The sequence below is a fragment of the Buteo buteo genome, chromosome 17 (assembly GCF_964188355.1).
Source record: "Buteo buteo chromosome 17, bButBut1.hap1.1, whole genome shotgun sequence".
Lineage (NCBI taxonomy): Eukaryota > Metazoa > Chordata > Aves > Accipitriformes > Accipitridae > Buteo > Buteo buteo.
Window position 1 is genome coordinate 26,280,052 of NC_134187.1, and position 27,708 is coordinate 26,307,759.

The following is a 27,708-nucleotide window of genomic DNA, read 5'->3' on the forward strand; positions in this document are numbered from 1 at the left end:
ACCTGGAGGTGCGGGAAGCTGATTTTTTTTCCCTATCACCTGGCCCTTCAGCTCTCTCCCTGCAAACATCAAGCAGCATGGCGTTATGTCAGCACAGTTCTCTACTTGGCAGCACTTCTATGGGATCAGTCCTTTGTTGCAGAACATGGCTTGCCCTCATGTCTAGCTTGTAAGTGCTGTCAAACGCATTCTATTGCAACTATCATGAGTTTAATAGTCTTCATAGCACTGTAGTATTGTGTATTCCCACTTATAAAGAGAAAGTATATTTACAACAATACCAATGAACACTTCCATATAGATAGTGTTACGTTAAGGGCAATATTCACTTTGATGTCAAGTGTTTCACTATATAGGAAGGAAGAGCCTTAATATTCACTGTATTTTAGTTGTCTCATTCCTTCACAATATAAAAGCTATTCAGCTGGTTACAAGTATGAGGACTTCTTCAGCATACAATAAATAGTCCTTTCTTGGTAACCAGTTCATTGTTAGCAAGAAAAAGGCATTTATAAGATCAACAGTTCAGATCTTTTCTATTGTTTAAATTTATCAGCATGTTCTGCAACATGCAGAATGTTACAGTAATTTTCATTTGGAAACTATGAGTATTATTCCAAGTATTCAAGGAAAAAAGACTGGCTATCCTGAGAGTTTTATCCACACTTAGTACAAATGAAGAAAAGTCTGCACTTGTAAATCCTCAATAACATAACTGGAGATTAAAACAATAGATTATTATATAATTATAAATAATATCTGCATAAAATAATGCAGATGTTGTACATGAAGTCCACAGCAACACTACTTTTAGACAAATTAAACAGATCAACACACAATTTTTTCTGGATTATAACATCCTGACAGGGAGGTTAGAAATGTAAACCCATCAAGATTACAAGTTGTTCCAAGTACCTACTGAATCCAAAACTGCTCCCCCTGAAGAATTAAGTATCAAAGTTCTTAATAACCCAACTCAGTAACCTTTGACTAGACAATTCACTATGCAAGAGAAATAACTTTAAATTTTAAATCACCTCCTATCTAAACACTCACCTTGTAAAACACTACAGAATTAACTACAAACTTAAAGGAGGATTACAGCTTGCATATACTTCTAAGCAAATGCCAAGAGGAAAAAAAGAAAGAAAAAAAAAACCAAAAGAAAAGAAAATAGTAGTTTTAGCTCTAGCTTGTAATCGCATGTTGAAAATGAAATCTCTCCTTACAGAAAGGAGAAACACTTTTGGTTAAAAGCAAGCCAGAGTATTCTGTACATTAAAGCCACACACTCAATCATTTTCTGACCACATTCTTATTTACACTGCCATAGTTCTTCATTTTCACTTTAATAAAAGCCATACAATTATGAGTAAAAGCAACTAAAGTGCTCTCTGGGAAGTGGAAAACTTGATACTGCCTAAATCTTTGTTTTGTTAGGAAAGAAAATAAGTCCCCAGAAAGTCCAATTCAGTTTGAAATATATTTGTATGTTCAGATTTTAACTTCCAAGAAACAGATGAATCACAACAGCATCAGTGCAATTGTTTCAGCAAAACTAAGAGGACACAAAAGAAGCTATTGCAAGCTTACAGAAATAGATGTGAAGAGTGCATGCAGGATTAAAGACATTTAAATAAAACACATTTTGCACTCCAAATCAAGCCATAGTTTTGCTACAAAGTACTTTGTACAATACACCAGCACAATCACGTTGGTGTGGCTTCTATGCAAGGAGGAGTTACTGAAGGAGTAGCCAGGTTCATGCTGAAAGATCAGTCCTTCACTTGCACTGAGCAAAAGAAGGGCATTTGAAACATTGCTAACCAAGGTCAGCATAGATGTTTAAGGCAAGATTTGTTTCATACCATCCTTAGTGGTAACATTACAGCTATGGTTTTCTCCCCTGACAAGTGACATTGAAGAATGGGTGCAACACTTCTGCAGATGTTTCCCCAGGTTTAGGAGGACTGTCCTTGGACATCATTTTCAACATAAGCCAATATAATTAAAACAGATACTGCAAAATAACCCCGACCCAACCCCTTTTCTCTTACCTCATAAAACATATACAGAGAAAGCAGTGTCAGTCCAAGGTTGTAGACCACTAGAATACCCCTGCATGAGAATGGTTGCTTATTCCGCATGTACTTTGGTCCTAGCCATACGATTAGTAAGTACAAGACTGAGAAGATAAAGGTAGGTGTATAGTTCTCCAGAAGAAGCCATCCTTTTACTCTGGGGTCTGAAACAAACAAAAACATACAAACACTTAGATTTTGTAAGGGGAAGAGTTCAATGCATCCAGAAAAAGCTGTACCCAAAATGCTTCTAGCACCAGAATACTGGAGAAAGATGAAGGAAGAGCAGCAAGCCCTTTTATTAAGGGCCACATTGCTAATTACAAACAACCTTTGCAAACACCAAGATTTTAGTTACACAGTTGTTAAAGAAAGCAGAAATAATTACCTTCCTGAGGCGAAAATATTCTTAAATTGTTACCACTATTATTTTTAAATACTCATTACCATTCAGAATTGTCGTCCATCTTGAATACCACAGATGAGCTTAAGTTCTAAAGAAAAGCTTCAACAACTATCTCCCCCTTATTCTCTGAAACCAACCTTTCCCAACAGTACACACCTTATTTCCTCACAAAGCCAGCAAAGCTAAGAGTGAAGCAGATACCTTTGTGGTTATTGGTGGATGAACCTGACGATTATTTTCTAATCAATGCTAACCCAATTAGACTTACGTATGTGCTACTCAAAAGGATTAAATTTTGGAGTCCTTGTATGAGCAATGAAACACAGAGCAGTCAGTCCAGTCTGACTAACCAGTCCGGTTGGCAACATGTCGTAAAGCACATAAACCACCCCAAATAAGAGGATCTCAGGGGAACACTTGGGACAAGTGCGTGATCCTTTTGAACCACAACTGTGTTATCCATACCCAGCAACAGCATGGTATTTCACTCCTCTCACTAAAGTCGACCCAAAAGATTGAAACCAAGTTTACCAAACCATAAATGAACAATTCAAGTATTGCTGGCATTCACGGCCCTGACTTAATTTTAAAGTAGTCATATGTGGATCCTGAATGTGAGAATTGAGGCCTTAAAATATAAGTTGGGAAGTAGTTAAGAAAGCCGGGGAATCATTTGGATTTGCTACCTTTATGGCTCATTATTTTGAAGACATGGCAAATATAGACTATATACCAGCACATGCAATAAGTTATCTCAGAACATCTAGACTAATTTAAATGGGCTTAGTATGAAGAGTGGGGCAACAAGGGCACCAACCTACTAAAAGCAAACAGAAAACACACATTGAAGGATCAGAGGCTTGTTTCACCTCCTGTGGACTTTGTCCTGCAAGGAAGCAGCACCACCACCGGTGTTTCACTGGGACAAGAAAGAGGTAGAAAAGACGCTACTGAAGTAATCGGAGGAAAAAAGTACATGCCACTGAGCAGCTCTGCTATGCACACTACATACAGGATGATGACATTTAATCGCTCCTGGTCAGGACCAGGTGGAACAGGGCCATCCCTACCCTAGCTGGAAACCCTCACCATGAGGCCACTACCTGTCCCGGTCCCACTGCCTCTCCCTTCCTCACGCTGACCAGGATTGCTGTTCTACACCTGTAGACTTTTTCCCAGTGAAAAACCTACCAAAACCATTGTTTCTTTAAAAAGAATGGTTTCAAAGAAGCAATTGTTTCCAAAAACTACAGATTTTTTTAGTGAAAAATTTCTTAGCAGCTCTAGGTATGAAGGCAAGAGTATTTTTATTTCATCAAATGGAAATTAAAAATAAGATTTTTTAAAATAAAATCTATTATTAAATTCTAAAAAAAAAAAGACGGCAAAGATCTGAGTGAGATAAGTCATTCACTAAGACTAACAACACAAGCTTAACTGATAGTAAGAAGAATAGCACCTATGATTGTCATAGGTGAAAAATAAGCAGCTCTTCAAGTCAAAAGATCAGAAGCATTGAGTAGACTTTTTTATTTATTACAGAATCACACATTTTGATGCTTTGCAGACACTAAAGAAAGTAGTCACCTGTCAAAGTCAGGATGTTAGAGGGAAGCTGTTTCTTATGCTCTAGTATCTGCACTTAAATATCAGTTTTATTTACATATTTAATTTTTGACAAATCTTACCTCTGGGTCCAAGCCAAACATCAAGGTAGCTATTGATTGTTTTATCCAGAAGTTCCATTCTACAACCTACTGAAATGGAAAGAAGAGAAGAAAGTTAGTTCTTCAGCTCACAGAAATAGTTTAATCATCTGAATACCATCTGTTAGGGTTAACAATGAAAATACTAATATGCAAAAATTGCAGCAGATACACTAGACATTACCAGCATATATAAAGTTCATAAAGTTTATTTTAGTCTCAGAGAGCCACTGGTGTAAGAGCACTGTTTCCCACTTTAGTATTTAATCATGAATCTAGATACAGAGAAGCTTAAAATAATTTAATTCTGTATTTTTAAGTGCAAATACGGGATGACATCTTGCAAGATCCCTCTGCAAGGAGTAAGAGGAGGAGGAAGAGAATTGGACCTTGAGAAAGCCAGCAACATTGAAATTCTCAAATAAATACTATGAAGCTCTTTTAACAAAGAGCCTTGAATAGCTGGCAACACTAGCTGGGGAGGAGGAGGGAAGGATAAAAAAAGGGAAAACTGGCTCTGCTATCACTTTTGCGGCCAGGTGACTGATTACACCTCTGATTAACAGCCCATAAAACCAAGAGATCAACAGTCACGAAATGACAGAGAGAGCTGCAGAGGCAAGGGAGAAAACATAGCAGTTCGTGACATGAACATCTCCAGTTCCAGAAACTGCTTACTGGCAAGACATTACCAGATAAAACTCCTCCAACATCAGTACAGTAGAATGATTCAAATGTTATCTGTCAGCTCCTCACATGGCCAGTATTTATTAGTAGCACCTGGTATATACTCTGAGGTACATAAGCCACCGTACCTCCCTAAGGCTAAAGCAGGAAAGAAGGAGCGACACTTTCCACAAGCAGGGACAATTGCACATGAAGACATTCTCAAGAGAAGCAGGTCATTTTCTTCTTGATTAAAAAACCACCACCACCAAAAAAACCCAACCAAAAAACCAAAACCCAACACCTCCCAATTTCTTCTTTTCTATCCAGAACTGTACTGAACCTTCACTAGAATTATTTTATCCTCTTTTAATAGGATAGTTTTCACTTCATGTTTCTCCCCCCCGAAGTACTAAGATTAACGGCAATTTTTAGTTACAGGGAAATAATGTAAGCAACACATAAGCTGTCAACATATCCACAGCATGAACTGAAATGACTACGCAAGTTTACGCATAGTTGCTAACAACAAAAAAGTTCATCTTTATTTTTTTGGTTGTAGTTACAAAGAAACATGTCCCTTCCACCTGTGAAAACCCTGCCCCTAGGGGAATTCCGATTTATGCAAGTAAAATGAATAGTAGGTCTGCTGGTTTTAGTCAGCTGGGACTGACACCTCCATTTCTTTCGAGTCCAGCAAGAAAAGCCAGGCAGGATGCAAATGACACCCCCTCCCCAGTCCTGCCGCCTGGCCCCCGCAGGGGCTGCGACTTCAATGGGACCAAGAAAACACAACGGGTTTGGATCCATGCACTTCCATCGCGTGGTCATCTGTGTAAGCCCACATCCCTTCCACCGCAGGGCTCCAGGCAGGAGGCTGACGCGCTCACCGAGGATTTCTGGCTGCAGCCCCAACCCATTGTTTCCCACAGGGCTCTCGGGGACACGCGCAGAAGAGGACTTTCCCCTCCGCATGCATGAAGTCTTTGTACCACGCTGGACTACGCAAGGGCACAGAAATGTCCCTGGAATCTGGTCAGCAGGCACAAACAGAAGAGCTTGATTAAAATAACCGGGAGTGTTAAAAGTCTTTTGCAGTCCCGATTCACGCCAGTTTTATTTTCTGACTGAAGAAGCCTGGCCCAAATAAGCACACCCTTCACAAGAAGGTGCATTTTGGGGATTACGTCGTCTCACCAGCTACGACACACAAACTGCAAGCACTTGCATGAACGGCCACAGCACTGGCATGCTGGTGTCCTAGGAATAAGGAAATTTAACTGAGAAGGCTATGCTATGCTACCAGAAGTATGAACATCAGGAAGACTGTGAGAAATGAGTACATAATTTCCAAGGACTAGAAAGTTATTCAGAGCAAGCTCTTCTTCCCCTCCCCTCCTGCCCCCATCTTTTTTTTTTTTAAATCTGTCAGCTATTAAGTATCACCAGGAAAAGCACTCCCCAGTGGATAATTAATTTTGTTGCTTGAAATGCCCATTTACTCAATTTGTCTGTTGCTCCTTTGATCCAGTACCAATTGATTTAGTTACGCAGCACTGCATCATCCAATAACCCAGCATCTGCACCTGACTTCAACTCCCCTTTTTGCAGAGGAAGACTTCAGATCGGAGAGGTTTTTTTCAAAAACAAAGGTTCGTTGTACAAAAATATACAAAAAAGCTCAATTCAGAACTGACTTGCTCTATACTGCTGTTTGCTGGTCACTGAAAATGCAGATATGTAAATGAAACAACTAAGAAAGCAGAAACAAACTCCACCTAGCTATAGCAAAGACAGCAAGAAATGATACTCAATGTTCAACCGTTCCATAAAATTGGAGGAAAAACTCATTCCCCAAGAGAAGGCTTTCTGCAGAGGTCTCCGCTCTTTTGGGTTGCTACTCCCAAGCAGCTTTTTGTGCCAGCATTATCAGACAGCAGATTGTAAAAGGCATAGCGAAGGAAGAACTACTCCTGGTGTCGATTTCCAGAATTTGCAGAAAAAGAAATTGTTTCAAAAGGAACTCATTTGTGTAACAGAAAAACAGAGGGAAACAATCTGCTTTTGTTCCAGAGGGGGTCATGTGAAAATGCATCAAGTCGCCTGCCAACAGCCACACAACATTAAACACTGCTTCAACAGCAGCAACTACAAGGGTTCTTTTTTAATTAGAATAGTTTCCCAATTCAGAGGAACATCGACTCCCAGAAAAATTAAACCAGTGGCCATTCGAAACACTGTAATCGGCATGTTTCCTAATACTAAAAGTAAGCAAATTCTGTGGCTGACCACATACACGAGCAGATCGCTAGCAATGCTCCCTTACCTGGAAGTCATCCCACAGCAAGGCACGCTATTCATAGATTCATAGAATAGTTCGGGTTGGCAGGGACCTTTAAAGGCCATCTAGTCCAACCCCTCTGCCATGAGCAGGGACACCTTCAACTAGATCGATTTGCTCAGAGCCCCGTCCAGCCTGACCTTGAACGTTTCCAGGGATGGGGCATCCACCACCTCTCTGGGCAACCTGTGTCAGGGTTTCACCACCCTCATTGTAAAAGATTTCTTCCTTATGTCTAGTCTAAATCTACCCTCTTTTGGTTTAAAACCATTACCCCATGTCCTATCACAACAGGCCCTACTAAAATGTTTGTCCCCATCTTTCCTGTAGGTCCCCTTTAGGTACTGGAAGGCTGCTATAAGGTCTCCCCAGAGCCTTCTCTTCTCCAGGCTGAACAACCCCAACTCTCTTGGCCTGTCTTAACAGGAGAGGTGTTCCAGCCCCCTGATCATCTTTGTGGCCTTCTCTGGACCCGCTCCAACAGGTCCATGTCTTTCCTGGGCTGGGGGCTCCAGAGCTGGACGCAGGACCCCAGGTGGGCTCTCACCAGAGCGGGTTAGTGGGGCAGAATCCCCTCCCTCGACCTGCTGCCCACGCTGCTTCGGATGCAGCCCAGGACACGGTTGGCTTTCTGGGCTGCGAGTGCACGTTGCTGGCTTGTGCCCAGCTCTTCACCCACCAGTGCCCCCAAGTCCTTCTCCTCAGGGCTGCTCTCAATCCCTTCACCCCCAGCCTGTACTGATACTGGGGGTTGCTCCAACCCATGTGCAGGACCTGGCACTTGGCCTTGTTGTATGTCATGAGGTTCACATGGGCCCACTTCTCGAGCTTGTCCAGGTCCCTCTGGATGCCATCCCTTCCCTCAGGCATGTCAACGGCACCACTCAGCTTGGAGTCATCTGCAAAATTGCTGAAGTTGCACTCAATCCCACTGTCTATGTAACTGATGAAGATATTAAACAGTACTGGTCCCAGTACAGACCCCTGAGGGACTCATCACTGATCTCCATCTGGACATTGAGCTGTTGACCACTACGCTCTGGATATGATCATCCAACCAGTTCCTCATCCACTGAACACTCCACCCACCTAATCCATCTCTCTCCAATTCAGAGAGAAGGATGTTGTGGGGGACCATGTCAAAGGCGTTACAGAAGTCCAGATAGATGACATCTGTAGCCTTATTCAGTACCTACGGTCAGAAAAAAAAAAGAAAAAAAAAAAAGACACAATTATGCCACACACTGCACCTCTACATACACTAGTTATTTTTTCCTAACCTGCCCTTCTACAATGGACAGTAAAGAAATCATCCTCTCTGCCACCAAATTTTACCAGTGCAGTAAGGTCCCTGAACACCAGGGCAAGCTGGATCAGAGTCTGGAAGCACTCAGGCTTACAACCTGAAAGACACTCTACTCCTTCAAGTCCAAATATTTAATCCAGGGAAATGCATATCTGATGTTTTAAACAAAACAAAATTACTGGACTTCCAATTCTGCAACACAAACATAATGAAGGCTAGAGTCGCACCTTGCCCCAACAAGATTGAGCCCCACCATTAAACTATTACTTTTTCAAAAATCCTCTGGATTTAGATAGACAGGGTTTTTTTGAACATCCACAGAACATTTTGCATCCTTCTCCACTTCTGGTGCTATAAGCTGGGACATGCACTATGCTCCAGTGGCCACCCATGTGTTTGGGCAGAAGAGGTGAGCTCTGCTTGGCCACTCAGTCCGGGCATGGATGGCCCTGGGGCAGGGCAACTGAAAATACAGGCCAAAGGCTACACAGAAATGTGCTTTTCTTGCAGTATGTATTTTTTTTAAATTAATTTATATTAGTTTTTCATACAGGCTACCAGCAGCGATAACCTGCTCTTCTAATCCACATCGCTACTCTCTGAGGAAAGGGCTACTAAATACTGAAGTATTTCACCGGCTCCTGTCCTTCAAAGGAAATTCTCTCCTACGCTTTCCACAGAAAACATGTTCTGGGGGGTTTATGCCAAAAAGTGATTAAAATGTGACCAAGAATTCTTAAATGTTGTTTCTTGAGTTTCTTCTTGGAGTAACTTCAGTTTCCAAGTGCAAAGATAAGGCACGAAAATATAAAGGTTTGGCCCCTGTCCCATGCCACCCTCTTTAAGCAAACTGAAGAGCAGCAACAAAACATTTTGGGCTGAAAGCTCAAAGCATTGATTGGGAGCCTGCTCCCTTTCAGCAGGATCCTCCAGCTCTCACCCTGCTGCTCAAGAACTCCCTGAAACGACAGATCCCAGTTTCCACATTTAAGTACCTGAACTTGAGTTCCAAAAAAATCCCCAAAATAGGCATCTAAATAATCATGGTGGCTTCTATGAGAGCAACACGCCGTCAGGCCTGGCTGCTCAGCCTTCTTGGAAAAGAGCCACTTCCTCTGTTCTTAAATTAGGACTTCGAAGCCTAATTTTAGGCACTTGATTTTGGAAATCTCTAATTGTCTTTTCTCGTTAAAATGATGTTTCCCAGTCCCTGCCACTGCAGAGGTGACTCCTCTTTTCCCTCCTCCAAAAGTACAAACTATCCCTCCTCCAAAAACACAATGATCAAGCTGCTGTTTGCTTTTGTAAATGTACTGGAATTGAAAATGCTCAGCTGCTTGAGAACTGGAAGACAGCACCGATAATCAAAGCTGTCAACTGTTTTCTGTCCACTTTCCAAAGCTGCCCAGTTTCTCCTTTCTGTTCCCAAGGTCTTAACTGCCCCTTGCATGTATTCCCTTTGCCTTTCAACTTGCTGCCAACCCCAGATTCCCTTTTTTCGCCCTTTTTGAATACCTTCTTAGGTCCCAAGCATGCTTTACGATAGCATTAAAAAGTTCAGAATAAATCATAGACCATACTGATCTGAAAGTGCAAGTACATCTATTTTATGGGAAAACAGGTGAAGCATGAGTGCTGCAGATTCTGCACTTTAGTTTTGTTAAAATGCAAGAAACTATTTTTAAACTTTATTTTGCAACTGTATCTCTAGCAAAGCAATGGAGATCTTTGGCCCACCTTGCATCAGTGGCAAATCCTCCAGCCTGCTGCTGACTCATTGGGACCCACAGTGCTGAGCTTTCACGCTCACCGGCAGCACCAGCGTAAGGAAGTTTAGAAATAAATGATTTGTATAAAACTCAGGGAAGCATAAAAAATGCAGGACAAAGGAGAAGCTAGTCTCAAACAGTTTAACCTCAATGGTACGTCAAAATGTTCGAAAATGCAGGGAGTAAAGGAAGACTTTGGCCAGTTAACTAGGGGGATGATTTCATGCCATTACTTTTCCTGTCATTCCACCCTCTCCAAATCCTTCAGAATTATTACCTTCATACCTAAATACAGTTGTGGTAATTAAAGTATTTTACAGAACAGAAACAAATACAAGAAAGGATACTGCAAAATGGAGTAACTAATTGTGCTCAATACCCAATACCTCATTAAACCAGAATCTAATAATCTTCAGATAGGCGAGTTAAGAGAAATCATAGGTCCTTGCAGTTTCATGCACATTTTGAGCAGATCTAACCTAGCTCAAATTAGGATCTGAGCGTCCTAGGATTAGGACATTCACATGCATTTCAGCCCCTTGCAGTCAACAGCTCTTGCTGCACCACAGGATAACTTTAGCCAGAGGGAAAACACAGAGGGCGAAGGCCAAGCAGGAAGAGCTCAACCACACAAATGCACCCATGGAAGTACTAAGAATCGGAGGAAAATGCTACACCACCGCCTCTCCATCCCAGAAGGATTCATTGAGCTACAAATAAGGATCTCTTGAGCTGCAAAGCCCCCCTTAGCAGCAGCAGATCTGGCATCCCTCAGCGCTACGGTAAACTGCTTTTTGCAACAGCACGCATTTTTCTGGAATAAAACATTTGAGGAGGCACCCTGTGCCCAGTCGCCACGCTGATACCCCAGCACTGCAATACTGGAAACTGCCTCACCGCTGCCAGCTTACAGCACGGTGCTGTTAGAGTAATAGAGTGCAGATTGCAAAAGCATTTACAGAAATAAAACAGGGAGGAAGAAAAGGCAAAGCACGCAGGTTTATTCAACTGAAGTGTTTGGAATAGCAGGCAATTATAAAATGTGCAAGGACACTGCACAGACAACTCCTGGCTGGAGCTTAAAGAACTGGTTTGGGTTTTTGGTTTGTTTTTTTTTTCTTAACGGGAAACAGAAGAGAGGATCTGTAGCAAACTAGGTTAGATGGAAACAGGGAGAATATGTACATGGCACAAGAGCTACAAGTTGACTTTTTTGGAAGGAAAGCCAAAGCACAGCATTTGCTATATACCTTTGCTCCAAAGCCCTCCTCCCCAAGCAATGTGTGAGTTTTTATTAGCAGCTACTGTTTTAATCTGAAGCTCTGTCTTTTTTCAAAGGCTGTGCTGATCATGCAATTGGGAAAATGTTGCCAGCTGTAGCTCACAATGGCAAATTAGCCAGAGGAAGCCTGAGACACTAAAGAGAGAGACCTGAGAAGATAAAGGAGTCAAAAACTAAGGCCAGAATGCCATAAGGACTGCAGCTTTCATTTTGGGTCTCCTTTCTCTTATTCAAGTGCCACCTGCAAGAAGGTCTGAAAAACTCCTCCTCTCCCCTTTAATAAAGGGACTCCTCTAATCTCTGTTTGTGCACTTCACTCAAACCAACTTTTTATTTCCACAAGAGAAAAATAAAGGTACAGTCCCAAAAGCCTGTTTTAATGAGCCTTCTTGGTCAAAAGGCTGCATTCTCCAACAACAGAGCTGCTGAGACCACAGCCAACAGGTCTGAAGGACAGAGAAGCCCCATCTTGCATGACCGTTCCTAATGGCAGAGTTCAAGAATATTGTATAGCTTCAAGACAGTAAGCTTCAATTTATTATTTTTTTAAATGCCCACATCTCATAATTTCATATTAAAATTTAAGAAGCAAGAAGTAGGTAAAAAAAAAAAAAAAAAAAAAAGAGTTACAAGTGGGGCCATCGTCCCACGTGAACCCTCATTTCCTCCAACACCCCACAGCAGTGGCACCGAGTGAGCATCCGCCACCAGCCTGCCCCTTCCCCCTGCCAAAACGTTGCTGTGCCAAGGTCTGAGCCCAGGGGACATCTCAAGAATAAAACTGAAAGTATAGGACACATCTACGATTCTTGGTTATCTTCTTTGCATTTATTAGCTTGACATACAAAAGCTTGCTATCCGACCCATAAAAGCACCTGCAATTCTCCTGCACATGTGAAACACGTGCAGGAAAGCAAGAAATGGATGTGTGCAGTTATCCAGTAAACAAGGTTTAGCTATAAAAGGGTTATTTGGGGTTCACGTGCTGACCAGATACAGCAACCCAATAAAAAGCTGAGAAATTAGAGGAAGATCATGAAAGCTGAGGGTGACAGTCATGAAGGTTATGCTACACCGTGCAAATCTGACTAGTACAGGGATAACTGCACATACAAAACCTGGATTGAGATGCCCTGCTGCAATGTGTAGCTACAACCCCTGTTTTCAGATGGGTAAACAATACCTTTTGGAGAATCACTTGGGTTTGGGAAACATATCACACTGAAAAAGCACACACACAAGCTACCCTTAGGCAAGTTACAGTATTTTAAGTATTTATTTGCATGTTTACTTTAATTTCCAGTGAGCATGGGGTAGTACCTGGAATGCTACGGGAAAAGTGAAATTCCCTGGTGGGCCATAACACACAAAAAAACCCAACATGTAATACACTGAATTAGTTACATTCCTCAATAAAAGTGAATTTTTACCCTTCTACCTAAAGGAAGAAAAGACACATACTGACACTGTAAATGCACACCACAGCTTGTCTTTCTGCTGTTTCTTCATACAGCCAGCCACCCTACGAGAAGTCAGTCTTAAAACTTTTCTATTTTCCTGCTGTACCCCCATGAGACGTGAGTTAATCATGTACAGCTGCATCAATACTTGGTGCCTTCATTTTAAGATGCTAAACATCATGCCAGACAGTACTGTTCACTGTGTACAGTTGTACTACCAAAAAAAAAAAAAAAAAAAAAAAAAAAAGAGTCAGGCAAGTACAAATGACAGCTAGCTTTAAATAGAAGAAAGTACCAAAAATGTTACTTTTCCCACCGTTCAGAGAACTGAGAGAAATGAAGAAAAATGACTCCAGGTACAACTGTTATGCCATGGCATTGTGCTGCTCAGGACAAAACCCTGCTGCTAGGTGCTCTGTTAAACCCTCTGCCTTCAAAACAGTACAAAAATAATACGTTCATCATTCAGAAACGCAACTGCCTTTGAAGATCTAATCTCCTTTCCAAAGGACAAAGGAGTTAACACTATGTAAGGCAAGATTTTGATCCTTTTTTCTTCCTGCCCAGGACTGACAAGCAGCACTGAGAATGAAGCCTACATGTCCTCATAAAAGGGCAGAAGAAGAGGAGACAGCAGATTTCTTACAGATGCATCAGTCAGATGATTTCTCCCCTTTCCCTTCTTGTACAACACAGGCCCCTAGCACATCTGTAAACAAAGTGTTGCAAAAAACACACAGCCAGCTGATGGCATTTATGTCACAGAAGCTCAGGGCTGAAAAGCCTGGTGGGTCCTGAGCAGCTGAATGTCCTTACCTGTGCCAGACCCATGCCAAACCAACAGCTGCTGAGGATCAGCAAGTTTTGGGGTACCAAATCATCGCTGCAACAAGGGTCCCTGAAAACAATGACTGACTCCTAGAGTGGTTAGAAAAGAAAGCATTTCTACCTGTACATTTCCTTGGTTTGATGTTGGCAGCATTTTCCTAAATGTTACTTCATCAGAAGACCCTGCTCCAGGATGTAACTATTGCAGTTTCTTGTATTTTATTCTTTGTTTTAAGGGGAGAAAGACCAACCAACTAATTAAAAGGAAATAGTGTAGTGGTAAAGTTCAGTGTGATCTTATCACTGACTCTTTCTATGAGCTTTAAAAAGACTACTGGAGGAAAAAAAACCACACTGTCCACACATCTGGCAACTGCCAAGCTGTTTCATAACATAAAAAATACAGGCACCTGCAGAAGTCAGGCAGGGAATTCCAGCAAAATAAGTTTGTTTCCTCCAAAATTTAGCCACTCTTCTTTCATTAAGAGGCAACAAATTCCTGATGCAGTGGAAACATCACTGCCATTAACATCTGTTCCAATGAAGGACCCAGCTAGACTGAACCCCAGCTTTGGTGCCAGGGTGCAGAATGTTTTACTACATTTGCTTCATACTTTCAAAAGCACCTGAGCAAAGGCAGGGTCAGTACTGTAATTTGCTATAATATATCTGCTTTAAATACAGGACAAACCAATACCCCCACAAGCAGCAGACAAGAAGGGTACCAGAAAGGCAAGGGGTTACCAGATATGCCGCCTCTGCCTCGCCGCTTGCACAAAGTCTCTCCAACAATGTCTTCGGCAACTTACTTGTTCCTAAAGATGAGAAGCTCCCCTCCATGCAGGCATTTTTTCCTGCTCACGCCTGTTACAGCTCATGCCCACGGGTAACCCTCAGGCTGACAGCCATCACATCACCTCAGCCTTGCTCTAACTTCTCCATTCCGCCAGGTCCATAGCTATAAAACCATACCCAGGGCGTGTGGCATAACCAGAAGCAACCAAGAACAGATTTGACGCTGCTGCAAGGGGTGCTTTCATTCCTTCCCCATCCTCCACCCTACCTGGGTGGAGGGAGGCAGGGAAAAATTGAAGTAGCCCCAAAAAACCAGCCAAGCAAGAACAGCTTTCAGCCAGGTCCAACCCTGAAATGTTCAGAATACAGAGGAGACAGATTTTAAGATGCATTACTATGCTTCTGTCTTGAAAACCTGCAGGATTAAGGATGGTCTCAAGGCAGGTCAGATGTGAGAGGGCAAGACTCAAGGGGAAGGGGAAGAACGGTAACCATCGAGAGACCCAACAGATGGAGACCAAAACCAGATTTCTCCCCAAAAAAGGCAACTTGAATCCTTTATTCAATCTAAACACAGCAAAAGTATTCCAATAGAAACACAGCTTATAAAAAGAAATACACAGAAAAAGATTGAAATAAAAAGCTAAGCAGATAGCGAATATCACTGAAAACTCTTACTACACACTGCTGAGCCTGAAGCGGAGGACCCTGAAGACAGAGGGGAAGTACCTCCTTTAATTCTCAGCCTTAAAGAATGTTATACAATAAGAAACAATGATCAACAACCTTACCAGTGATATGAGATGCAAGTCGAGTGCAATAGCCTAAGACTAAATTTCAATGAGAATTTTGATTTTCTGATAATACCAAACATTTTTTACGCCCAGAGCTTAAAACTAATTATATGAGAAAAACAAACTGCTAGATAATTAGAAAATTATTTACACGCGGAAAAAAAAAACTTTCTGCTTTACTACACTGCTTGCAGCAAAGTGAAAACCTAACTTACTGTGTATTTTATAAGCGCTTATATTTTGCTGGGAGTGAAAGGTAGGAAAGAATTAATTTGTGTTTCATTTGCCACACTTGCAAAGCAGCTCTTTAAACTCTGGGCAAAAGACAAGCTTTTTAGCCTCTACAGTAAAACTCTGTGCGCATCTATGACACTAATGGCAATATATTAAAAGTTGCTTAGCAGGCAAAACCAAGCCTTTATATTGTGAGTGCATCTATTTCATATATGGTTTGTACAGACCGTGTAGGATACAGAACAATGCTTCAGGCAATGAAATCGCTTATTCATGTTGGCAGCTCTCTGAAGTTTCCCCCTCTGGCGTCTCACCACCACCATGGCTCTATTTTTACTGCATGCTAAAAGCAAAAAATGCTTTTGTGCAAAAAAACTCATGAACCAATTTTTCAAATATCAAAAGACAGTTCCAGTGGTTGGAGGTTATTTTTCCACAAAGTTTTTATCTCTCTGGAATACAAGTCCTCCACACAGATGTGTCATCTCTAAAATAAACAGCAACAGAGGGACTCTTCATTTAAATAGACCTGTTAGTCTGAACCAGGGAAGCTAAATGCTCAAGTTCATGGCCTCACGCAGGAATTGCTACACAATGGAGGAACAAAGAAAGGAAAAAAAAAAACAAAACCCAACCAACCAGATTTGGTTAACATTCTGTTCTCACGGTAATGACCGACAGCTTAGGTGGGAATTTGGTAGGGGTCTCGGCAGACCGATGCTGCTGTAAGGAGGGACATGTCAGAGCTGCCGATGGCTGATGTTCCTTCATTGGTTCAGCCCAAAACCCAGCCCTGCTCCTCTGTTCCGCAAAACAAGCTCCCAGGGCGTTGGGTGAATAAGCTTTTAAAAGGCAAAGCCTGAAAAACAGATACAGAAAGAAACATGAAAGTGAGAAGAGGAGCAGCAAAGAAAAACGAAGGGGGAAGAGGGCTGGAAAAGCCCTTAACTTCATTGCTAAGCTCCTTCACAGCGTGCAATTGGCAACTCACTTACAGTCCCCGCCACTGTAGGTGCAAAGACGGTCATCTCCTCCCAAGGCCATACATCTCTCCTTCAGAGGCAACACAGCACTAAAGGATGTAAAGCACTCACTCCAAGACGATTGTTTTTCACACACTGTAAATGGTTAAAATCTGGCGACATTCCTGTGTTCTCACCAAGTGTGTCCTACAGGACTCAAATCTGTATTTTAGCAGCTTCCTAAATGTGTATTTTAAGACACAAAGTCAATCCCCACAAATGCTTAGAAAACTAAACTGTGCTATATGCAACTGATACCTATGTTGGTGGAAATTCAGGATAGCTTGGCAATTGCTCAACTGGAGTTTAGAGTTGAGTATCTTATCTAAACGAGCTTTGCACTGAATGTAGAAGGAATGAGCCAATTAGAGGAACTTCAAAAAATGAGAGAAAAACCTTTGAAAACAACATTAGTGGTCCCTTCCTGTACCTTAATGCAACCACTTAGCAGTGGTGATAGAACAAAAAATCAATATAAAGAAGTACCAATGGATGTTATTTTTGTTCTGCAAGGCACAGCCAGACTTGCAGCCTGTTTTTTCTTGCTTCAAAGGGAGATGACTATGGTTTTGAAAGGGCAGAAGAAAGGGTAGGGAAGTTAGAGGTTCCAGGAACCTGTCAAGTAAAAGTGAAGGACCAAGTACGGCCTCTGGAGAACTACTCGGGAACCTGACGAAGGCTCCAAAACCAGAGGACAAGACTACAACCATTTAAACTCTCATGACAAGTGGTCCGACACCATCATTGGCTCTAAAAATGGCTTATGCCCATGCACAATTTTTATCTATAATCAAGTAGAGGCAGCAGCAGCAGCTCATGCATTAGCAGGGCAATGATCTACACTGAAACATGGTGGCCCTTCTGTGACTACCCGCATTATATTTTTTCTCCTCATTTTTAACTGAACAGGCAAGGCTTGCCAAATGCAGTATTCCTTACTGACTTGCTTAGTGCTATCTCTCTCCATCTCTATGTAATGGATCTGCCACCCTATATATTGCTGTTGTCCCTCGCACTTGTGTTTTCCTCTAGCCCTCACACCGCGTTTTAACCTCTTGCAGAAGGTGATGGGGACACCCACCCAAAATTTCCCAGCCCACGGTCAAGTCCAGCAGCTGGGGCCACGCAAGCCCAGCCACCTCTGCTCTAGCTGGAGCAAATGAGAGGCTGCAGAGGCGACTGTGGTGTAAGCTGCACCTTCTGGGTGGCACACAAGTCAGAATTCAATAAAATATGAAAAAACCTGCTCAAATCTTTTGCAAGAGGCTTTTCTGCTTAGGCCTGTTAAGGAAGCAGAGAAAAATCTGTAAGTAACCAGGCCTGCTGGACTAGCAGCTTATTTTCTGTCACTATCTCACATATGTTAATAAAATCCAGAAGATTCTGAAACACATTACAAGTGCAGGTATTTTCCCCATTAATGAGGCTTCACATGTGCGATAAGTCAAGCTCACAAGACTAACGTAAAGCTTAACAACACGCCAAAAGGCCACCGTACATGAGTGAACTGAGGGAGAAATACATGATGCAAGGGATAAATGCATGAGCCTAATTTAGGACAAACAGCTGAGAGGTTGCACCAGTTCACAGGGTCTGTGATCAGCTAAGAGCAACTTCTCCATGCCAGTACTGCAAAAGAGAAATGAACCACCAAACCGGAATCAGACATTCACCATAAGCATCTGCTACCCTGCAATCCACATAACTGTATACATAAAAATGCAAGCACAACTAACTATCATTGTGTCCTTCAAAGACAAATCCAGATTCCTGTGCCTCTACCAACATTGTCCCGCAGCCACCACGTGAGGTCTTGCTCAAAAGCATGCGAGCAGCCACATGAATGAACTGAACACGTAGATGCTTTCTGGTAAGCACACGTACCATGCACCCAAACTAGCATGCCCTTTGAACTTCAGCATGCAAAAAGGTTTCTCCAGTTTCTTTTTCCAAAGGGCAGGGCAATGTTAAACATCGGAGAATGTCATCCTCCTAACCAGTTAAAGTTTTAATTATTGTTATTTAAGTCAAAGGTTCTCCCTACTGTTTGGCTAGGAGATGATTCTCAAAATGATGATTCAAAACATCAGCATTTTTAAAAGGCACCCAGGAGCAGGAGATAATCCTTCAGGAAATGGTTAACAGAAGCTTTCTGATTAAATCACATGCACAGAAACAGCATGTCTAAGGGGAAGCCTATAAAGATTAAGGCATAAAGGTCTATAGTTCCCCAAGACTTCATCAACTCGAGTGAAACCAAACCTGAGGACACAGGACCAGCTCAAGAACTAGACCCCTATGTTCAGATCCCTGTGCTGACAACTGATAAAGTAGTGGCAAACGTACCAGCAGATTTCTTTTGCTCATTTCTAAGAGCTTCAAGACCTGATTTGATCTTCAAGACCTCTATCTGAATACGGATACCATGGTTTTAACTCAGTAGATGCAGAGAAGCTCCTCCACGAAGCTGCGGTCTACTCCAAAAACACAACCATACGGCATCTAAGGGAAGAAGACATTTTCCCATAACTAGCACTTGCTAGTGGCTCCTTAGCCAACAAGGGCACAGCAGAAACATTGCCTTAATCCAAACTGCTTCCCAGCATTTTTGTAACAGCATAAAGGGGGGGGGGGGGGGGAAGGGGGGGAGAGAAAAAAGAGCAAAATAGGCACCAATGCAAACTTGCATGCTTATGAATTAATTAGCTAAACACATGGCCTAAACCTTAAGACACTGACAGGTATATTATCTTTAATAAGCTAAAACACATTATTCTGCAACTTACTACCTGATAGTTTTCATCTAACACTGGTAACATCTTTAAGAACCGTGACACCAATAGAAATGTCCATCAGCATGCATATACCTTAAAAGCTGGAGTGTTATTTGACGTCAAGTCTATGTCCTTTGTTTTAGAGCAGAGAGCCTGAACTTGTGCATTGGAAGAAAGCAATTGCCCTCCAGTCACAGCAAAGACAGCTAGCAAGAAGACAAACAGTTTTCTCAAGGTCACAAGCAGGAGGGAGAGGAGTGCTTCCTAAGCGATAACAGAAGAGGCATAGTCACTTTGTTCAAATCACTGACCTGATGTCTCAAAGGGTAGGGTTACCTAGGGATCAAAGAGCAGGGCAGAATTTGAAAATGCAGGGAAAAAACAAGTTTCCTCCACATTTGTTGTAGCTTGGCAAAAGCAACTTTTGTCTCCTGTAAATGTTAGAGCAACTCAGTGCATTTAGTCATCACCCAAAGCATCTCACTTGGCAGGCAAATGCTTGGTATGAAGCTCTGACACGGAGGTCAATTAAATCCAGACAACTTTAGCATAAACACAAGTTCATGGCAGGTTTTTATATTTCTATCTGCTCAATATGCTGTTGGTCATCAACAAAGCTATCATTAACGAAGCATAACCTCTACAGCTAATAATGCTTTAATAAGGACATGCAAAATACCGAGATGCAAAGGGATGCTAAGACCAACTCTTAATTCACAGCACTGAGTTCAGCAGAAGTAGCATGATTCATTTGTTCTTGGAGAAGTGACAATTACACTTAGCAGCATGCATCTAAAATCTCTACACCTGGTGAAGGGATTTATTACACTGCCATTGTGTTTTCTAAATGCTTGACGCTTTGTTTTTCATACGAATCAACCTTTTCATCGAGGAAATTAAATAATCCTCCAACGCATCAAACACACCAGGAAAGTATTTACCGACCACATACTTTGGACAAGTTTGCTCTTGTGCTCTTGTTTACCCTGTAAGATGTAATGTGTCCTAAATGCAAAAACACAAACAGAGAAACCAAGGCAATAAATTTAGGAGATTAATTTCATTAAACAGATCTAGGGAGAGCCACTGAGTACACAGTCCACAGCAACTCTACAAGTTATCTCCACAGTAAGACTGGAGGCAGCACTTATTTGACCTGTCAATCAAAAAAAAAAAAAAAAATCTATCCAGGTCACTGTTTGCAATACCTTTATCAAACAGAGATATAACTGCTGCTGGACACAGGGAACAAGCTTCAGCACCCTTGGGAACCCAGATACGAACAACTTTACCGATCAGCACTTAGGAACTCCAGAGATGTCAGCCAAAGCAATGCCCTCTTAACTGTATTGCTGCAATACTGAATTTAAACAACCTTAGGAAAGGCCACAGTAAGGCAATTTGAACACTGAGTTTTTAAACAGACTAACTTCTGTGTAATTAATTGATTATCCTTTTCATTTGTCCTTGTGTGTGATCTTCCATCTAAGGGAAAAGTGTTTCTGATGCTAGCATGCATAAGCTGCTTGGATTGTGGGAATCTTCTGCATTTTTAACACATTTAAGAATCACAAAACAAATTAGCAACTATATTGCGTATGACAAAACAGCTACAGATTACAAGGATTATTGTCAGTTTTGTGAAGCATTTAGATGCACACAGGGAAGCGTGCTCTGACTGGCATGCAGTAAGTATCAATTTCTTAAGTCTATTATGTAGTCAAACAGCCTTCAAAAGCGTGTGTTGCAACCTGGAAGAACATCACTTTGTACACTGTAAAAAGAGGAAAACAAGAGCATTCCTCTAAAGAGCTTAGGCCAACATCCCTAAAAGTATTCCTGTGTTTAAACAGCTTTATAGATCTCACCCCATAAGACTAATTTCAGACATAGCAATGAAAAAAGGTAGCAAAAGTGGACTGAGATTAAGAGGACAAAATGAACATGTTGTTCAGTTACGCAGGGGAGGTTATAGCAAACAGCACCATCACCTATACATGCCTCCACGACCTATACATAGAGCTGCCAAATCTATGTGGAGCTTTAGTAGCTTTGAACAGGCCACAGAATTTGCCTGTGACCCACCTCAAGACAGCATACTACCCATGAGAGGAAAAAAACAAAACCCCAAGAAATAATAAGTGGAAGCATTTGTGGCTCTGCTCCTCAACAATGAAAGAGTATCCCTGCCTCCGTTTGTGAGCAGTCAGAGAACAAACCCTCAATGTCTGGAATAAAAAAACCCCACACCACCAAGAGCCTATTTGCTCCGCAAGGCTTTCCCAGTCCAAAGGAGCCTCTCTGGCACGACCCGTCCCAGGAATCAACCCTGTGCCCGGCATGGGAGCTCTGGCTTCTTGCCACCGCGGCAGAAACCCCCGGCCAGGCAGCAAGCAGAGCAGTGCCTAAGCCATCTCCTGTGCTGGCAGCAAGGTGACACCCAAATTCCGCCGAGCCCACCCTCCTGCCTGATGGCTGCCCCCCATACCGCTCCTGCCCAGCGGCAGGCAGGAGCAAGGATGAACACTCATTAGTGACACCCTTCTAGCGCTAGCTCCAAGAGGGACAGAGGGCACAACAGGACACAGAGGCACAAGGCTGTTTTAACACGGGACTGTATGCAATTGCTGTTTCTTTCCCAAAGATTTGCCTCGGGTAGGATGCACACAGTGTTAACTGGGAGACTCGCTTCATCCGCCACAGAGCGAGGACTGCGGAGACCACTAGAAGACAGGCAGAAGATGAGCATTTTAACCTTGAAAGCAGCACCGCCTTGATCTATACAGGTGGGTTTTTTTCTGAGCTCAGCAGAAACAGAAGCGTTTGATGTTGCAATGTTTGCTGCCCCAGAAATGAGGAAGGTAAAGGAACGAGGTCAGCCCAGTACTTGAGAGCGTTTAACCAATTACCAACTGAATGTCACTTACAAGGAATATGCTCCCCAAAGGACAGCTCTGGATTGCTCTCAGTGCCAGGCTTTCCACCTGCAGCTGCCAGACTTGAGCACCAGGTCAACCTGAAATCCTAGAATATGGTCAGTTCCACCATCGTTCCAAAAATCTGAATCTTCAAAGATATTTCCAAAAATCTGCTCCTAGCAAGTCACAAAAGAATGAGCAATCAAAGGTGCTGCCCAGAGGCCTGATGGATTTACAGTATTATTTCCAATTTACTTTTTTTTTTCCATTAATAGTATCTTCTCTAAGTTAATTCCTCTTGTAAACAACACAAAATGAAGGTGAGCAGGGAAAGAAGAGATTAGACCAGAGAATTCAAAATATTTTATTTCAATTCTGGCTGTACTAAAGGCAAGGAATGCAACAAGAGGAATTCTTGCTGAGAAATGTAAAGACAACATCAACTTACTAAAAATACTGCAATAAATATACCCAGAGACTGGTCAGACAGCACATAAACTAAGTATCCTCAATGATGCTATATTTATGTACCAAATATGCACCAGTTTTAGTCAAAGACACTTCATGTGATCAGCTGCTGGTATGTAAAAGATTCTAAACTACACAAAGTGCAATTGCTTTTAGAAAGCACAGTGAGGCAAACAGACCAGCAGCCAGACTCTTCCCCAGCTTGCAAGATAAAGCTCCATGGCATATTAATTTCACTGCTGCTCTCTCTGGTTGCACTGCTCTCTCCTGCATTAAAATACAGGAGACTACAGTTAGATCACTTGCGATAAATTCACTTAGCCACTTATGGATAAAAACACAAAGAAGTTCCTAAGGGCTTCCAGCGTGCATTACAGGTGTAACGTGTATCTCGTAAGAAATTCAGTAAAATCCAGCAAAATTCTGGCACGTCTTTTGGCATCCTTGACCCATGTCAGTTGGCAACAGCATCTTCGAGGGCAAACCCACTCTTAACTTCAGCAAACTCAGCACAGTGGTCCCTTTCGTCTGCTCCTCAGTTCATGTGAAGCTGGAAAGGGATCTCCACCCAGCTGACCCCAGCCACCTCCAGGCACCACAAGTTTTCAAGGGAAATCCTCACTCTATGCGTGCAAGGACAGGTTACCCCCAGGCAGAGTACATGCCTTGGCTACTCGTTGCTCTCAAAACAGATTACGTCTAGTGCACCCCAAATACATGAATATTTCTATAAGAAACTCCAGCTTTCATTGCTAAACAGCATCAGATGACTATGCGTGCCACAGGCTTACTCTCCGTGACGCAGCTTCAACTTCTGTTAGCAGCGGTGAGGATACACCAGTATTTATCTCTAGCCATGGAGTTTTCTAACAGCAGAGGAAAACCTCAGGCTGCGACTGCACTGAAGGAACGAGGAAGGCTTAGAGTGAAATATCAGAGTTATATTGCAAAGCTCTTCAGCGTTATTCACAAGTTCATATTAAAAATAAATAAAGCCCCTCCCTCTATGCTAGCAGCTAAAAACTGATGCAGCAACACCATTAGCCCGCATCTACAAAAACTTCACAGCTACAAAACCCTCCATCCAGCCGGGGCCACCAGCAACAATTTACGCTGACCGCTTACGGCAGGCCGGCAGCTGCCAAGTCCTAGGGGAGAGCTGCTCCTGCAGAGATAACCTCAGCCTGGAAGCAACCTGGCCCAAAACTCGGGCAAAAAGCTGTGCTGCGCCGCCGGAGACGCCTGCCCGCTTGCCCTCCTCTGGTTTCAGCTGCAGGGTGTGTTTCCATTTACACAGAGCGGTTTTGGAGACTTCCTGATCGGAAGCATCCTAACTGCAGCCGTGCCCCTGCCTTGTTTTCCCTCGTCATCGCTAGCAGCCGGCTGAGCTCTTTGCTTGCGTTTTTCGCTGCAGCCCCGAGTACTCTGCTGCGGTACCGAATCCCCAGCACCAGCGATCACCCAAAGCACTGAGAATACAAATTAGGCATACGGGGCACTGCCGTTCAACCGTGGCTGGGACGCTGAGTAGGCAGTACACCCAGCTGCGGAGGGAGAAACACCTCTTGTCATTGCTGAGAAAACCAAGATGTTACTATTCCTGCCCCGGTCTGCAAAACTGGCCTTTTGTCTGCAGATTCAGAGCATGGATCAGTGCCGGAAAGCTCTCCGGATCGGATCCTCAGCTGCTGCGTCCCTGGGAGGCGGGAGGAGGAGGAAGGCAGAAAAGCAGCCAGCACAGGCAGGGAAGGAGAAACACTTAAATTGCCCAAGACAATACTCCGCATAACCTGAGCATTGCCAACATCCAATGCTGCTGATGCCCGAGGGTTTCCAGGTGAAGGAAGAGATAAGAGCAAAGTCATAAAGTTTTTAAGAAAGTCCCTGCACACGCAGCTGACATACTGACACATTTCCATCGCATGCACTTTTCTACTTACTTCCTAATGCTTGTACTCTTTAATCATTTAGATTTTAAAACGGGTAGGCACCTATTAGAAGCACTGCACATCTCCATGGCGCTAGTTTAATGTGGCATTTGCCCTGTCCCACAGACAAACCCGGGAATGACTGTACAGCGGCTCCATTTCTAAACCAGTAATGCTGTTGGGGGTGGTAAGCAAGACGGTGGGCTCAGGTGAGAAGAAGAGGGTGAAGAAGAGGGTGAAGAAGAGGGTGAAGAAGAGGGTGAAGAAGAGGGTGAAGAAGAGGGTGAAGAAGAGGGTGAAGAAGAGGGTGAAGAAGAGGGTGAAGAAGAGGGTGAAGAAGAGGGTGCACACTCACACCCCAGGGGAAGACGGGTCAGGGTTTTTTGTTTGGAGCCATAGCAGCGCTCAGCTCTCCCCCCAGCTCCCCGGGGAGGCAGCGTAGGGCCGAGGGCCGTTTCCTCGCCGTTCAAGGCAGCCGGGGGGGGTGTGTGTGTGTGTGTGTGTGTGTGCGCGTGTTTCCCCCCTTCCTGCCCGTATTATTTCTCCTGACTCTGAGCCCCGCCACGGCGGAAGGCCCCGCCGCCGCCGCCGCCCGGGGATGCAGTAGCCATGGCAATGCGAGATTGCATCATGCTCTTGACTAACTGCACCGGGGAAAGACGCTCCCGGCGAAAACCCCGGCCCTTCCACCGCCCCGTATCCTCCCTCCCTCTCCCCCCCGGCCGGCCCGCCCGCCCGCCGCTGCCGGCCCCGGCCCGGGCCCCGGCCGCGGCCCCCGGCGCTCAGCCCGCCTTCGCCCGCCGCACTTGTTGCGCTCCCCGCGGAGCGGCGCCCCCCGCGGCCCCCATCCCGTACCCGCACCCCTCCTCCTCCTCCTCCTCGCCCAGGCGGCCGCGCCGCATCCCGCCGCCGGGAGAGGAGCCCCGGCGCTGCCCGCCCTCCCTCACACCCGCCCGGGGGACGCGGCCCTACCTCGCGGCGGCGGCGGCGGCGGCGGCGCTGGGGGCGGCGGGCGGGCGGGCGGGCGGGCACCGGCCGGTTCTGTCACGCTGCGGCGCCGCGGGGGCGGGGCCGGGGGCGGGCGCGGGGTGAGGGTGGGCCCCGCCCCCTCCCCCCAGCCGGCCGTGGGCTGACCGTGACGTAAGAGTGGTGCGGGGGGCTAACGGGCGGTGGTGGCGGCGGGGGGGGAGGCCGCTATGACGTCACAGCCGGCGAGGGCCAATCCGGCGGCCGCGGAAGGTTCGGGAGCGGGGCGGGGGGAATTGGGCTGGGTCCGCGCGGGGCTGGCGCTCGGCCCCGGCGCCCACTCGTGAGGATGAAAGGGAATGTGGAGCGGGGGTCGGTGAAGGCAGGGTTTTCCCGGGGCCGGGCGGTGGAAGTGGGAGGCCCCAGTGAAAACCAGTACGGGGTCACGTAATTAAAGACTGTCACGATGAGATGAGCCGCACGCCTAAATTAAAGGTCGCAGCAGACGTCGGTGATCTGTTCCCTGTGTTTTGAGTAGCGGGCTTTGCGGCATTATAGTGGTTTTAAATACAAGCTCTGGGTGCAATTAATAGGTAGGATTTTAACCCGGCCGTACGATAAACCCCCTGGTTTTTTGGGGTGATTTGGATGCACATACCAAGCCGGTGTCGGATGTCGGCGGAAGGAATCTTGAAGCATCCTCTTCGGCTCCTCTCCAACGGCCGGGATGCTTAACGGAGGATGGAAAGTCCCCGCTACCTGCTCCAGACACTTCGTTACCTCCACGAGGTCCTAACGGGGCCATAGAGAGGGTCTTTAGTATGGCCAACGGGAAGAAAGCGGTTTGTTTCTTTCCATCTCTCACATTCTCCCTCGTGCTGGAAGATGACCTTTGAATTTCCCCCCCCCCCCCAAGAGTTTGTTCCGTCTCTTTGCTAATTAAATGAAAACGTTACATAAATAAAGAGCAGCTTTGCTTTGCAAAGGAGAGGAGTCGAGCAGCAATTTGCATGGGTTTTATTCAAGATCAAGTATCTGCCCTTCCATGGGAAGCAGTCAGCAATTTTAGAAAGCTGGAGGAAAAAGGATTTCCTGGAGTTTCCTCTGCGGCTATAGAAGGTGGCCGTACAGGTGAAGCCATCAAGGTTCATGCCAACCCAACGTCCAGCGGCTTCTCCTGGGCAGTAACGCACCGGTCCCATGTCCACGGTCATTTAGGTGAAGGTAAACGTGTGTTGCAACCTCACCTAACCTGGCTGAAGCTCAGCGTGCAAACAGTTCCCAGAGGTGATGCCGGGCTGCAAACAGGCAGCACAGTAATGCAGCGTGTTTGCCCAGTGGGATCAGAAATGATCTTCCCTAAGCTCTTACTGGGACAAGAAAAAAATCTCTCTCCAAAGTAGACATCGAGGCTGTGCCATAGGTTTTTGTTTAATCTTATTTATTTCTTACTAGAGTAAGGTGTTAGCAGGAACGCTTTTTGGTTTGGGTTGAGGGTTTTTTTTCTTTTTGTTTTAAAGCCCAAGTCTCCATTTCCCTTTCTCTTTGAAGGACCAAAACCCTGTATGATTTTTGTGTGCGTGATTTGAGGCTTTGTAGCAGTTTTCAGTAAGGTGTGAGCACTCACAACTGTCCTCGCCTACGTGTTTTAACACTTTGGAAAAACAAACGAAAGCCAGCACAACTCTCAAGCGAGCACGCCTTTCTGAAGGCCCTTTGCCCAAGTTTGTGTTTTGGATGTTTCCAAGGCATCCCTTCTCATTTGAGGGGAGTCAAGCAATTTTTAGCGAAATTAATGGAAGAAGGCACAAGTCCCATTTTTTCTCACTTGAGCTAAAATGTCCTGAGCTCATTGAAACGTGACCAGCATTAGGTCTTTTCACATCTGTAAATCTGAACTTGACTTTTCAATGTGCTTTAAATAAAGTTGCTTCCCAACGGGCGTACACATTTGTTTCCATGGT

At 44.2% G+C, this 27,708-nt stretch overlaps 1 protein-coding gene across 3 annotated transcripts in view; it reads right to left on the reverse strand.

Annotated features, from left to right (window-relative positions):
- The window catches only part of ELOVL5 (ELOVL fatty acid elongase 5), a 38,525-nt gene extending 12,719 nt beyond the window's left edge, over positions 1 to 25,806 (reverse strand). Inside the window, exons 1-3 of one of the 3 annotated variants that reach the window (XM_075049296.1) lie at positions 25,751 to 25,806; positions 4,176 to 4,244; positions 2,058 to 2,245 (exon numbers count right to left, since the gene is read on the reverse strand). In XM_075049296.1, coding sequence (XP_074905397.1) covers positions 2,058 to 2,245; positions 4,176 to 4,233 — 246 coding nt within the window. In that variant the 5' untranslated portion in view covers positions 4,234 to 4,244; positions 25,751 to 25,806. Of the gene's footprint in view, positions 1 to 2,057; positions 2,246 to 4,175; positions 4,245 to 16,307; positions 16,470 to 25,750 lie in introns of those variants that run through there. The other 2 variants (XM_075049297.1, XM_075049295.1) reach the window with 2 other exon arrangements.
- Between the last annotated feature and the right edge of the window lie 1,902 nt (positions 25,807 to 27,708).